The sequence below is a fragment of the Mchenga conophoros genome, linkage group LG1, assembly GCF_057382185.1.
Source record: "Mchenga conophoros isolate Kocher_MC1m ecotype Shallow Benthic linkage group LG1, M_conophoros_male_GT1.1, whole genome shotgun sequence".
Taxonomy (NCBI): Eukaryota; Metazoa; Chordata; class Actinopteri; order Cichliformes; family Cichlidae; genus Mchenga; species Mchenga conophoros.
This window is the reverse complement of record NC_140526.1, coordinates 33,023,710-33,039,124: the sequence shown is the minus strand read 5'-3', so window position 1 is coordinate 33,039,124 and position 15,415 is coordinate 33,023,710. Positions and strand designations below refer to the sequence as shown.

The window sequence follows — 15,415 nt, the reverse complement described above, 5'->3', positions numbered from 1 at the left end:
AAATTTTCAAATGTATATCGTGATAAATATTTTTGGTCATATCGCCCAGCTCCACTGGCAGGCATAAAAAATTGAATAATAGAATGATGTACTTGGGAGAAATGACAAAAGGCATACCTTCAGGCTGTGTTGATACCAGAGGCAGAGAGGGTTAAGATACTTTCTGATGTTTAAATAGTATTATTTGACTGTCACAGGTAAGAATATTGGCGCCTTTGGTTATAGTGTAGCGTATAATCATGCTATTGGCATTATCACTGACAAAAAAGAAATTGCTATTATTATTATTTTTTGTAATTCACAGATCATTTTAAGAAAATGTTTCTCTCGATCAAACTCTAGAGTCTGTCTCAAAACTCAAATGGACTTGACCGTCACAAATCAGGAGTTTGAAATAAGAGCTACTTCAATACGTCTCTCAAAGCAAAAGAGCCCAGTTACAATCTCCACCCTGTTGTTCGCTCTCTTCACCCAAGTAAAGTTTGACAAGTTACTGAATCTCTGCCAACTTAAGGCTCAATACCTCTGACCATCTTAAAGATGAGTGTAGCTGTGCAAATAGGCGTTTGTTTGCTTTTTTTTCGTAGCTGAAATTTAGTAACGTCATCATTATCAGTACTTGAAAATACACTGAGAAACAATTCCCTGAATTTGCACTTATTTACAATCTGTGCATGTGTCCAGATGCATGGAAGCACACTGTGTGCGCATGTATCTGTCACAGCACATACGCTATGAGCAGTGCCTGTGTGTCTGCAGCATGTTGGCATGTAAGGTTATGCATTCGTGAGTTTCTCTGCAAGACCGTCCAACATGTGCTGTCATTGAGAAACACACTGAGAGGATTTGCTAAACTTAGCTCTTACTCCTGAGACACAGACATCCGCTGTGCTCTCTACAGCTTTGTGCAGGACACCTTTCAGGCTGGCCAATTAAACAGTGAGCAGCACAGTAGTTGGTCTCTGCAACTTACAGGGAGAACTGCAAGAATTAAAGCAACTGCTGGCCGTCTTATTTATGGTTGCAGTTCTGATCTTGAGATACCAGAGAAAATGCAATATTCTTATTTATAATGCCTTAGACAGTAATGCATAAAAGAATCTACTGCTCATTCAGAAATTGTCGAGAAACCCACCCTACTCAACAACAAATATTGCAAATGCACTCATAGCCCCTTCTCTTATTATTTACATTTAACTGGAAACCTTGAGTTTTGCAATGTCACAGGTCTCCCAAGGTTTCCATTTTACTGTATGATGTCATGAGGCTAAAAATGGGTGGAAAGTCTGCTCTTCTGTTACTCTTTAGAAGAGAGAACACCACAGCCACACCTGAGAGGAGGTACTGACCTCTAATCTCAAATCCACAGCCCTCTGTGCGTGCATCAGTGCGCTCACTGTGCATGTGCAGGGTGTTTGTTTAGCTTGCTTGGATTTCCATACCTTAGAGTAGGTGGATCCCGCTGAAGCAGCTACCTTTTCTCCAAAGAATCTTGATGCTGCTTCAGTTTTAAAGAAATTTACAAGGAAGCTGAGCAGGAAAGGCGATAAATGTATCAAGGAGAAGACTTCCACAGGTGAGCACTTTACATCTAAGGAAGAGGAGAGGTGAATAACAACACCCTCCTTTGTTTTACAGGAAATTTTCATAGGCATATAACTGGAAAGCAGGTTTGTGTACAAGTCACTACATATGGAGTCCACTCAAGGTCAGGAAAAGTTCTTTTTTGGTCACAGTGAGGTAAGCTGTCTGTAACTATTTGGCAAGAAAAATCTGCAAAATGTTTTTTTTTTTTTAGTGCTGTGACAGAGTCCTAGGTATACTTTAAATGTAATGTTTGGTGCTTGGTTGTATTCCCACATCTGCTCTTAGGGCAATTGTTTGTTGTAGGTCAGCAGTGGATACTGACAAAGTGCCTAGCCAGTGAAAATCATCCATCCACAAAGACTTGAATTAAGCCACAAACAAATATCCTTTTAAAAGACAAAATGAATCACTTACATCTCACATCTGAAGAGAGGAACAAATCATAATGCATTTTATGTAGCTGACAGTTTCTTAGAGGAATGCAAAACTGCTTGCTTTTGGCCAACTGTGCATTATTAAAGATTTGTTGCTCTGTGCGATTGACTCCCACCACATTCTTCAACTGGAGACAGGGCTGCAAGGGGATGACGTTCAGAAGGATATCCCAAAGGGCTACACTGCAAATCCCACTTCTATTTTTAGTTTAATTTTTAAAAAGTGTTTTTTTTAATTCTTCTGTCAGGGAGTGTAAGCTAATAAGGGTGACGAAGCAGTAGTGGGCCCTGGTCAAAAGTGCTGTAGAATAGTCTGGTTTAAAATATTTATCAACTTTTTTTTTTTTAGTATATTACCATTGGAGGGAGGGAAATGTGGCTGCTGCTGTTACAGCTTTAACTAAACTGTTCTTCATTCAGGTTAAGTTTAAGAAGTAGTGGTTTAGGTTTAAATGTGCCCTTTTTCTTCTGCACTCAAGGCCACAAAGTGTGTTTAAACATGATGCCAGGGGTTGCTCAACAAGCATCCAAATGTGATGAGTTTGGAGTCAGACCCATCTCACTATTGCCAAGACCTGGTTTACTGCACCAACGCCTACGCAGAATATGCTGAAATATCTTGGGCACATCTCTGAGATGCCAGTGCCTTTAACAAAGTGGCAGTATTTGATTAAATATGAAAATACGCTGAAATACATAAAAATCCTCCAACTGGTGCAACAGAAGACTTGGACGCAGTCATGCAAATACCTTAAATTCTGCACACAGTGCCCATTTATGTTGGGTCCTGGCAGACTGGAGCCTTCATATATGCAGCTTAAAATGTCCCCCTGTCCTGGGTTTGGTTTTATCCAGTTTCTTCTAGTTTTCTGGCATAGTTAAAAGACATGGAAGTCTGGCTGGCAGCTTTAAATTGTAAAGGTAGGTCTAAATGTGAGCATGAATGGCTGTCTGTCTCTATAAATCAGCCCTGTGACTGACTGCCAAACCTGTCCAGGGTGGCTTCAGTAGTTTCGATGGCTGTTATACATTAGTTTCTATTAGTTTTTAATATTCATTTGTTTTAGTATTATTAAAGGACTCTCTATTGGCTGGCAGCCCTTGTAAATGCCATGACATTTACAGGTAAAAGATCAAGCTGAAGATACAACTGTCAGGGATTTCCTGTCTGGGACTACATGTCCAAGCACATTCGAGCTGAAGCAGATTGCAAAACACTCTACATTATTAAAACCATTCAGAGTAGCGACTTCCTGTTTCTTAACGCTGTGTGTGAAATTTTCAAGAAAGATTTAAGTAGCCTTTGATACCAAGTAGTATTATTATAATCACTGAGAACTTCATCATCTTTTTCCTATAGGTGACGTTCAGCTACTGTATATTTAAACCTAACTAAAGTTCCACAGATGCAAAAGGATCAGAGCTTCATCTCTCATTTCTTTGCTACGATATGGGGATGCTTCGGATGAGCATCTGCAGAAGTTACTGACTTACTAAAAAACAATAGCAAAGAAAAGCGAGCTGGTTATGAAACAATAATCAGTTTTTAATCATTTCATAAATGGGTAGAATTACCTTCTCTACTCTACAATTAAATCAATACCTCCTCTAAGTCTTTCGCCTAGTTAAAATCTTTTTGGTGGCTTAAAATTCCAACTCTTCCATTTGTCTATTCAGGACCCCAGGCATAAGGGAAACTGTTAACCTTTAAAAGTGCAATTACTCTCAGTAGGCACAGAGAGTACAGGAAGGCTGAAAAGCACCAAGAGGAACTTTGACATGTGCCATACTATAATTTACAGATGCAAACACTCATTTTAGATTTTTTTCCCCAGTTTTCTATAAGTGAGCTTCAGTTGTGCAGTTGGTAGCAGATGTTGAAATGATTTTAAAAGACCAGATGCGATACTGAAAATGTCATCACTGTCTATAAAACACGTCACACTGGTGCAGCGTGGGAAGAGGTGTAAGTCATTTTCATCAGCTCCTAAATTCATGATGCCTCCTTATTAAAAAAAAAGCACAAAACAAAACCTGACACATGGTATGCTTATGATTTTGGAGCTAATGAATGGGTTGTTTATTATCAGTGCCAGTTGCATCTAGTGCCAGACTACACACTTTCAGCATCTGAATGCAAAGTGACAAAAAAAAATAATATCAGTCTTCTTGTCCAACGCCTGGTAGAACAGGAAAGAAGCGCATGTGCATAATTTAGCTTTATTTTGCCTGAGTTTGTGCGATGAGGGAAAAGTGGACTTTGTGAAACGAGTCTGAGTAGAAACAGCATTTCCTCCTCTGCTTCTCATTCTGAAGTGGAGAGCATGATGGCAGAGCCAGTCAAGAGCCCCTTATCCGATCTGAAATGTTTTAATTGTACATCTCCTGCATAAGTAAGAGCAATTAACACTCATAATCAGGAGCTGGAGTAAAGCCCTGGCTCGGATCCAACTGAAATCCTGCTCTTACGAGACACGTGTCATTAAAATCATCACTGAAATATGATCATCAGTCGTAGTGGTAAATCATGATTGCAATCCATACTTATGCAAAGCATGATGGGCTGCTGTTAGCCAGTGACAACACTCACTCTATATGACATTTAGCTTGTTGCAGTTTGGAGGCATATACATGTCTTTGTTAAAAAAAACAACAAATAATAAATAAATCATCAAGTCCATCAGTCATGACTTACAATTGAGGATGTTACAGTAGTAAACTATCATGAACTGATTTAAGTTATTATTTTTATTTATTTATTTATTTACAACACATATTTTAAACAAGATGGATTTCTCAGATGTCATGTTTTGCGATATTAAGTGAACATTTTGCATAGACTATCTCTGGTTTGCTCTCTACACAGAATCTCTTGATAAAAGTATTTGCAGGATGTGAGCAGACGTGACTGATTGGCGGTGTCTATACACTAAAGTCTCGTGCTGCTGTTATATCTTTGAAGTGTCAAAGCTATTTTTCAGAACACCGTGGTGACTGTTTTGTGTGTGTTATTAGTTTGAAAATGCTCAGAATACAAATGAGTGGTCAAGGCAAAACCATACACAATAGTAAAGGAAAATTCAAAGGACAAATAAAAAACATAACTTACTTCATTACTTCTTCTTGGTGCATAAAAGAAATAAAGTGCTTTGATTTAGTATTCCTCTGACTCTCTGAATAGAACAGATTCTGCATATCTATCTCGGACATTGCAATGTGATTCAGTAAAAATGCCATCTGTCTCGATGAGACATTTAGTCTTTTGCTATTTGTACAGGACTTTATTTTCTTCCAAGAAGAAAAAAGAAAAAAAATCCTACTGAAATTACTCATTTTCACTTAATGTGTGTTTTGTAGAAATAAGCACTACAGTAAAGTTGTATTCCTTTGACCTTGTAGCATTTACAAAGAAAAAAAGAGGCAATTATTCCTCCTTTCTTAATTTGCTTAAAATATGTCCCGTAAATATGAGAACATACTAGCAGGGGTCCTATTATAAGTTGTGTAGCAATGACTTTGGTTTTAGTTAAAAGCATACTTTATTCGCATCCACCCATCCTCATCAGAGTCGCAGGGAGGCAGGAGCCTATCCCAGTTACTATAGGGTGAGAGGTGGGGTACACCCTGGACAGGTCACCAAGCTGACGCAGGGCTAACCCAGAAAGATAGACAGCCATTCACACCTATGGGCATGTTTAGAATCCTCGATTAAGCTAATGCCACTAACTGCATGTCTTTGGACTGTGGGAGTTAATTACTCAGAGAGGACCACGCAAACATGGGGAGAACATGCAAGCTCTACACAAAAACACCCTGGCCAGGTGGTGGAGTTGACCTCAGGACCTTCTTGCTTTGAGGCAACAGTGCTAATCGCTGCAACCACCAGCCACCATGCTGCCACCATGCTTTATCCATAATACCCATTCAACCAAACTTTAAAAGTGATTGGGGTGAAAAATAAATAAATACAGACTGTTTGCTGATGTAATTGTCTACTTTTTGATCAGATCTGCTACTGTTAGCCTGACTGAACAGTGAAATTGGGATCCATGACAAAGTATATACCCATGATCTCACACTTCATCACTTGATGATGAACCAACTTGGTGTTCTGCTCGGACCTTAAACTTCAATTCACCACCTAAGCCTGCATGTTCCATGCAGACTCCAGAAAAAAACATAAAAAGAGCATTCATGCATCTTGTGTTGCACATTTGCAACTGAATATAAATACTCCAAAGCTCATTGTGCCATTCGTTCTCTGGCCCATTAGCGACAACAACAATTACTGTTAAACCCTAACCCACAGTTCCTGGGCTTTGATTTATCCTCTTCAGTTATATGCACAATAGCTACCTGATTAACTAATGAACATTAAACCAATAAGGAAACCATTTGATAGTAATTCTCTTACAAGCTGTGCACACCATTCTATTGCTTTATTTTCATCAGATTAAAAGAAACAGCTGTTCTAAATTTTACGCACTTGATGTTATTGCTCATCAAACAATAAGTTGTTCAGTTAAACATTTATTCAATTATAAAATGGCCATTTGGTTTACTGAATTTGTCTTTAGATAGCTGAGGTCAGCACAAATATAGTTTGCACATCTGAATGCAAATAGTAGACACTTGGAATTGCTTGAATTTTAACGTGCATGTCATTAAATTGCAAAACCAAATATTACAATTAAAAATAAAATCAGACTTGTGGTTATTTGCGGTGAAATTCAGCGTCTGCACTGCAAACTGCAGTCAGGAGTGATTGCAAATGTAAGAATGGCTGGTATTTGTGTAGATTGGAAGGGGCAGTAGTAGTTGTGATAAGGGTGGGGCTTGGTGTTCTTAGCTTGCTCTTTTTTATAATTAGTGAGTGTTACTATTATTATTTTTCCTAAATCTGATAATATTACCATCTAGCTGTGGAATTCAAAGAAGATATCTTAATGATTTTATGAAATTTATTCTATGACAGCTTAAGACTTACTCTCCAAGTGTGCCTGATCCATTTCGGTGTGTATGTGCACTGGATTAGGGCGGCTCAGGACAGATTAGTTAATTATAGACACCTGCAGTCTAAGCGTGGCTTGTGTTGTCAGGTGTTGCGGCATGAGGCGGGCTTGTTGCTGAGAGGAGAAAAAGGCGGGGCTAGGTCCGGAGTTGCACGAACAAATGCTTTGCCATGTGCTCTGACTCCATCTCTTCTCCTAGCTCATGCTCTGAGAGCAGCTCCGTAATTGGAATCCTCACTCTGTCTTATAACCAGCAACTCTGCAAACTGCGCGGAAAATAGGCCAACTTCTTAGAACAGCTATGTAGCCTTTGAATAAAAATCTCCTTTGATTCTCGCCAGTGTGACGACTATCAAAGTTGTTAAAATGCTCCTCTGATATCATGCACATCTCTGTAATCATCTTTTCCACCTAAAGTCAATCACTCCAACACTTTTGTTCTATCTTTCTTTTTAATTTGTTAAAATAAAGGCTGGAGTCCTGCTACCAATGAGTGCATGTAACATGTTCATGTCACCCTGTTAGACCAAAAGAACTTTCAGCAAGAGAACAATCAGACTGGGGCCAATCAATGTCGAAGCTGTGTTAAACACACGAGCTTCTGCAGATACCTCAAATAAACGCATAACCTGCTGCTGCTGTTGCTATGCTAAGTTTGCTTGATTTAAACACGGTAGAATTAGAGAAACATTCAGTGTTATGTTATTGGATTATAACAGACATATATAGGGTTTAATTTACTTTGATTTACTTTTTCCTTCAACAAAGTCATACAATCATCTCAGTCTTGTTGTTTTTAAGCTGTGACTCCGACAGACGCTCCCTGCATGCTAAAACTGCCTTTAAAATTGACGAGAGACACAAAATCTTACTCAAACACGAGTGTTAATTTGTGTCTGATTAAATATTCCAAAATGAAAATAACACGAAAGCTGCAATCAGTTTTTCCGTTATGCTCTAATAAACCAGCGTTATTCTGCTAAATGACTTCTCCTTCAAGCTTTTTTGCTGACTAATTTGGAAGTTTTTGTTTACTCTAAACTTCTTGCTTAATATTAATTGAGAATTTGACATAAACCCTTCAATTAATTGAACAAATGTACTAATGAAGCATGCGATTAACATTCAAGCGAAATCATGTTACAAATAAATCAGTTTGCAGCAAGCCATAAGGCAGTACTAATAAGCGGGCCACATTTGATTAGCCATTATTAAATGCAGCACCTGATATAAATACATAGCAGCATGAGCCATATGAAGCTGAAAATTTCAAGGGGAAAAGACGGTAGCAGCACTGCTTATGTAAAACGGCCATGCTTATGATTTTACCTAATCTCCACCAAAATGTACATTTACATTTAAAAAACTGGTTAATAGAGCTTGTGAAGTACTCCTATTATGAAAGGTGTCAGCCATGAAAAGCAGGCTTTGAATGATGAAATCTACAGTACTGTCATTATGAGTAAAATGGGTTGTACAGAATGGTATTTGTGCAGCCCCTGAATTTGAAAGTATTAATTATATACTCTCGAATAGACTTTGCATATTTGCATTGCCCCAAGGACTTATACATGCAACCTTTCTGTCTCAAATACAAAGTAAACAAAAACAAAAAAACCCGCAAAAATAGAAGGGACAAAATAAAGATGGCGACGAGGATTTCCACTCTCTGGCTAATCTTAGCAAGGTGACTCCACCCCTCCTGTCTGGGAGGCTTCTGTCAGACCTCCAGGTTAGTCACCTTTATGCACCTTCCTGCAGCTGAATGAACGGGCATCTGTGATTGTGGATGTACATCAATTGCTAAAGAGGAAGTCATTTGCAGAATTTTAAGCACTGAAGGTGCTTTTGTGTAAAGGGAGAAAAACATACTTTTGGGGGGCTTTGATTGGAGGATTTACCAATGCATGAGCCATGATTTTGTTAATTTTTTCACTGAAGTCAGTAGTTGTGTAGTGCCTCTCTACAAGTACAATTCCAACTTCAAGCAGCATACAAACCAACTGGTAAGCACAATTCGCAGGATGTAGTGATGTGGTGGTAGTTCATGAGATGAGTAACGGCAGTGAACGGTGTGTCTTCAAAATACTTTTTCATATGTTTTTTAGCAATTTTTGTGAAACTTTCCAAAGGATCATGCAACTTTATGCACAGGCTTGATGCATTATACAGTAAGTGCATTTAAGAAACAAAAGCTGTAAGGACAATCTTTTGTCTGTTGTACAGCTACAGTAGACCTGCTGTCCTTGGTGATGTTTTAGTAGATAACGTTGTTTTTCATTGTTGCTGTTCTATTCTTCAGTTCGCTCTGAATCAACCTCACATTGAAGGGGTGTGTTTCTTTTAATGGTAAAAGCATAAAATTATTACCTAGCCTGCACTTTCCAGAAGACCTTTCACTTGTGAGGTCACTGTCCAACCCTGCTTACTCATTTTTCACATCCAATTATTTGTCCAGTGCTTTTGATTTTCTCCTTCTGCAGAAAAGAAGAAATTCGCTTTGAATACCAAACTATAAATTAAGTTAGCATTCACATGCATGCATAACAGTTTTAGGTAGGTAGTGGTGACACTTTGACTTTTCCTGGGAAGCCCTTGTCTGTTGCATAACTCAATCACTTGAATGCCTGAAGTGCTAAATTTATCCTCTTTAAAAGGCTTACATGTCATTAATGCCAGAGCACAGTGTATCAGACAGGCATGATTGACTTGGCAGTTGTTCTGTCCTTACCTTGCATGTTCCCTGCCCACTTACATGTCTTAGACAGAAGGGTTTTTTTAAATAATGAATCATCAAATATGCTATTGATTTAGCAGATATACATATATGACACATTACTGAAGCTTTGTCTTTCCTGTTACCCGTGAATTTTCATCTGCAGGATATTTAAAATACTTTAACTAGTAGGTGAAAAGGGATTTTTCTAGAGTTTATTGTTTTAAAACATCATTCCAGTTGTTCGTGTCATCAAGGTCATGGTTGCCCAAATGACACAGGCACGCGCTGTTGCATAACTGTGTACGTCTGTGCTCTACAGGATTTAAAGGCTGTACAGCTGAGAGTTGATCTTTAAGTCAAAGAGGCTTTACTCCAGACCACAGCAAACCTGAGATACTTGTTGCTTCAGAGGCATCAAAAGGTAGTAAAATAAAGAAGTACATAGTCAGATGGATGAGCTCATTATCTGAAATTAACACAAAGCACCATGTCCAAGAAAATATCCTCAAAACTAAAAATGAATCAGTGAAGCAAATATATACATTTTGTATTTTTATACAATAGCTGCAGAAAACTCCAGCACTTAGCTAGCCACTTGCTCTTTTCTAGACTTGCTGACCACTCAAACACCTTTAAACCTCAAGTCAAAGTTACTCATATATTTAAACAGAGCATTGCTCTCTGTTTAAATTAAATATAGAGGTAGTATTTTACCCAGAATAGCATCACCATTTAACTCAGTATGTATGTCTTCCAACTGTGAAAGGAAACTAGAATATTCCCACACAGCCACAGGGAGCACATTCATACTCCACATAGAAAAGCTCCCGGAGACAAGAGACTGATCAGCAGAGGCGAACCAAGAAACATGTCAGAAGCATAGAAGCATCAATCCATCCAGCCATCTGTTCTCTTAACAGCTAGTATTTCAGCATACTCTCTATGGACAAAAATACTGGGTCACCCTTGGGCTTAGTCCTTGAATTCAGGTGTTTTGAGTCTTCTTGCTACCATGTGATGAAACCAACCCTCTTGCCATGTTGTCTGCCCTTACAAATTTTATAAAAGCATGAGTCATTTTAAAGAGCTCACTGAATTTGAGTGAGTTACCATAAGAGGATGCTACCATTGCAAACAGTCAGTTTGTGAAATTTCTTCCCTGCCAGATACTCTCTGTTAACTGTGAGTGGTCTTACTGCAAAGCAGGAGAACACACAGAGTGCGGAGTTACATAGTGGACAGTGAAGTCGCCACAGCTCTGGTGACTCATTGAATGCAGACTAATAAAACCTCCTGTGGTTTTAGCATCAGCACAAAAACCGTGCATCAGGTGCTTTCTGGTATGCGTTTCCATGACTGAGCAACTCCTGTGGGTGTAGTGTGTCGGTGACCCAGTGCTTTTGTCCAGAAGTGTAATATCAATTACAAGCACAATTTCTTCCTTATTTTGCCAGCTTTTCCTCGCAGATTTTGAACCTGCAACACACTGGGTTGTATTCATGTTACTTCTTCTAACTGCAACTTCCTTTGGCTGTTGAAACTTGAGTGTATACAGTAGATGGGCATGAGCCCCCTCTACGGTGTCAATCAGTTGCAATGAGGAGCAACTGGATATGGGGGGACAGTGAGATTCATAGAGCCCATCATCATCTGTGCTGACCGTTACTGCATTAGCAGTAGTTGCTAGTACAGTGACAACAGCATTATCTTTAAGTGGCTTTCAACTAACCTGCCCAAGGACATTTCGTGCCTTCTCATCTATTCACACACTACTGTTTTTATATATTTTCAGTATGTGAGATTGCATTAACACGTGCGGACATCGCACTTGAGTGTTCCTGCATTTCAGCTATAATTACAATTTATCTGAGTGCAATCTAAACATTGATTATGTGTTCTCTTAGCTACAAATCAATGCAGTTTTGTTTACTAAGCATTTGTTCTGCTTTACACTAAAAACATAGTAGTGTGGCGGAGATGTCATGATGGGTCTCAATTATTATTATAACATCTTCCTTCTTTACCTGTTCCAGTGCCAACAAAATGCAGAAGCAAGTTGAGGTCAGGATGGATGAGAGCCATCTGAGACCAGGGGTAGACCCACCTGAGAATCCATGTGGAACCCTCTGTGATAAGATTATGAAGAACATGGTTCTCACTCTCACCATCCTTGGTAAGTTATTTATTTACATTCATTCCTCCACGATATGCTTTTATTCATGGTTACATTTACACTGTGCAGTTTTAGGCTGTCCAAGACCTTTAGCTTACAGATGTGAAAAAACACTGTAACTGTCCCTATTGGATACATGCTTCATGGGTGATTTTAAAACAGAGTGAGAGAAATTGTGTTCTAGATGAACGGCAGGTTTCCAAGTGCAGATGGAAAAGTGCAGGTGTTGTCAGCAGGAGGGCAACGATAGAAATCTGCAATGAGGATTGAGTTTCCAGCAGTTGTTATAGCCTGTGAAGTGACCCTATAAATAAATAAATAAATAAATAAATAAAAGCAAATAAAGCCTCACATCCTGTAAGGTATGATGCCAGGTTAATAAAATGTTATCAGATCTTTTTTTTTCCAGTCTGTTTTATTGGGCTCTTCTATGACAGGGAACTTATTAAAATACATATAGGTAGTGTAATCATCATGATGGTATTTACACAAACTTAGATTCATCTGGATCATCATGCAAGGTATGTCGACATACCAATCCATCACTGTGTGTCAACTGCCAAACGCTGCCCAGAGAGTACAGAAGGAACTTCTTCCTTCCATTTTTCTTATGAGACCAATGTTTTGGTGCGTGATGGAAGAATATTTAAAAAAAAAAAGCTATAGGATATTTCGACTGTCATAGCCATCACTGTTCTCCTCATGCTGCAAAAGCTTTGTGTTGTGTAAATGGAACTATCGTAAACTGTACTGTGCACTTTTTGAGAACAATCTGTAAAGGAAATTTTAGGCAAAAAGAAAATATTGAAAAACAACTAAACAAACAAGAGACGCCGCAAGCACGGTGCCATGTTAACGTCATTCACAGATATTTTCTGATTAGAAGTCCCCATTAAAGTACACAGAGTCTATTGACCTTCTTAGTACAAAATCCAACTAAACAAATCAATACCTTTCCTATTAAATAAATAAATACAATTCTATTCAATGGAACCTCCTGTTGTTGATCCCACATCTGATCAGCTGTTAGCGCAGATAAGAGGCAGGTGTTTCTCATCGTGTGCCCCGAGGTTACGCAGTCAGGGGAGAATGGCAACACCTGGCTCCGACCAGTGAAGCAGCTGCAGTTGACCTTTACTGCATTTCTAGAAGAAAATCACCTTTGGGGAAAAAGAGGGAAAAAAATCCCCTCCACTCAATGTAAAAAAAGCAGCCAATATTTTTTTCCCTTTTTAATTCTTGCTCTATCAGTGCTCTCACTGTGTGCTCCTGAGTGCCATTTAAATGCATAAATGTTCACAGCTTCTTTCTTGATGTTAAACTAGCAGGCAGCCATGACAGCCTAGGTTGTATTGCATTTAGACTGCCGTGCAAAACGCTAAAGTAGGAACTAACTTTGAAACGTAATTTCAGTGTATAAGAAGAATAGTTTACAAGCTTCAGTAACTTTTATGTCATCCTTTGGAGCTTTTTCCCTGCAAACTTTTTACAGATGTACGGTAATTGGAAAAATATTTAGACTGAAGTCAAGGTGATAACATTTTTGGTGTCATTACTTTATTAGCTGCTGTAAGGTGAAAAATAAGCAACCTTATTAAGTCTGATTTTTCACACTTTGTCACACTTTATCACCTTTCTACAAGTAATACTATGACACAGTGACTGTGGGAGGACAGGTGATGTTAAACAAATGACTGGCTCTGTGTTTGATTTTTTCTTTTTCATTTGTTGTCTCAGGTGTGTTTCTGGGTTCCATCTCCGGAATGCTTCTGCGGCACATATCACCTCTCCCTCCTGATGTTATAATGATCATTGCTTTTCCTGGAGAGATCCTAATGAGGATGCTGAAGATGCTTATTTTGCCTCTTGTTGTTTCCAGTCTGGTCACAGGTGGGTGAGGCACAGTAACTCGAACATACGATGTTCTGCTGAATTTGCTGACAACTGTCGTGAAATGAGGTCAACGGTGCTACTTGTTACCTTGGAGTTGAGTCGCAACAGCAGAGATGTGAGAGTGGGTGTATTTTTTTTCCTGGTAAACTGGGGAAAAAATGATCTTAAAATAGCTTTTTTTACATTTTGGCAAAAGAAAAAAAAGAAGAAGAAGAAGAAAAGGGGGGGGGGGGGGGGAGCAGTGGGAGGAAAAAGAGCCACAGAACAGATTTTGTTGATTTCATACTGCACAAGTACACAGGTGTTACTGTTTTTCTACACTGGGATCTATTTTTAGTGAATGCATGAGCCACAGTCTGTTACTGTGCAAAGAAAAAAATAGAGCTGAAAGTCGCATTGGTGTGAAGCATAGAGACACAGTTACAGTAAGTTCCCTGTGAGCCAGGTGTTTTTTTAACAAGCTGAGCAGAATGACTGTAATATAGGATTGTGTTTGACCTTTTTATGCCTTATAGTTGTGTTATAGCTTTATATTTATTCATTTCAAAAATATCTGAGGTTACAACATGAGATATCAAATTACTTTTAAGAAAACTAAATATTGCTGACCAATATATTAGCAAATAATACTAGCAAACTGATACTGTATCAGTCTCTAGTTAAAAGATTCAGTTCTGTGGCACAATGTCTTTTTTTGTACACCCCATCATTATTTACAGCAGTTATGTTTCCCTAAGTTTTAGTTTTAGTTGCAAAATGTGTTCTCTCAGACTGATACGCAGAGGCGGAGCCAGACAGTTGAAACACCCGGGGCTTAGCCAAAAAGGGTAGTATGCATGTGGGATTTTTTTTTTTTTTTTTTTTTGGGGGGGGGGGGGGGGGGGGGGGGGGGGTAGAAATGACTGAAAGATTAATTGGCTCTGTTTTGAGTTTTGTTCAAAGAAGAATGACTTCATATAGGGAAAAATATATATCATATGCAGGACACCTAAAACTAGTTTTTTAATTAGGCAGCAAGGCAGAACAAGGTCAGGGCTGTATCAAGACACGAGGACTAAACCCCAATTCAACCAGACCCAGAACTGATCCAGAATTAAAACAGGACTACAACAGTTCAAAATCAGGACTACCGAGGATTTAACCAAGACAGAACCAGAATCAGAACTAGATGATAGTAGCACTAAAAATCATCATAGACCTGCACTACACTTATTTTTTTAATTCTACCAAAGTCCACTATTTAGATTGAGAAAAGTTTATATAATTATTTAGCCTTGTTGTGCAAACAAGCCTGCATAACTTAATAAATATAGAATTTGAAAAATAACAAACCTAAAAAGAAACACTAGGTACGAGATACATGAGGACCTATGATACGGTGATACTTTTGGTAAACAACCATTTGACTAACATGTGTGTCTCACCTGCTCTTGTTCATCTCTGTTCTGTCCTCATTCTCCATCTCCCTCTCTGTTCCTCTCTCTCCCTCTTTGTGCTGACAATCATCAAATATACAGTTGAAACCAGATATTTACAAACTCTTCAGATCAAAACACTTTTATAATTGTAACATCAAATCAGACTAAATGTTTATTTT

At 38.6% G+C, this 15,415-nt stretch overlaps 1 protein-coding gene across 2 annotated transcripts in view; it reads left to right on the top strand.

Moving 5' to 3' along the window:
* The first annotated feature begins 1,401 nt into the window (after positions 1–1,401).
* The window catches only part of slc1a2a (solute carrier family 1 member 2a), a 27,400-nt gene continuing 13,386 nt past the window's right edge, over positions 1,402–15,415 (top strand). The window contains exons 1-3 of one of the 2 annotated variants that reach the window (XM_085275714.1): positions 1,402–1,576; positions 11,786–11,925; positions 13,663–13,815. In XM_085275714.1, coding sequence (XP_085131840.1) covers positions 1,551–1,576; positions 11,786–11,925; positions 13,663–13,815 — 319 coding nt within the window. In that variant the 5' untranslated portion in view covers positions 1,402–1,550. Of the gene's footprint in view, positions 1,577–8,794; positions 9,040–11,785; positions 11,926–13,662; positions 13,816–15,415 lie in introns of those variants that run through there. The other variant, XM_085275715.1, reaches the window with a different exon arrangement.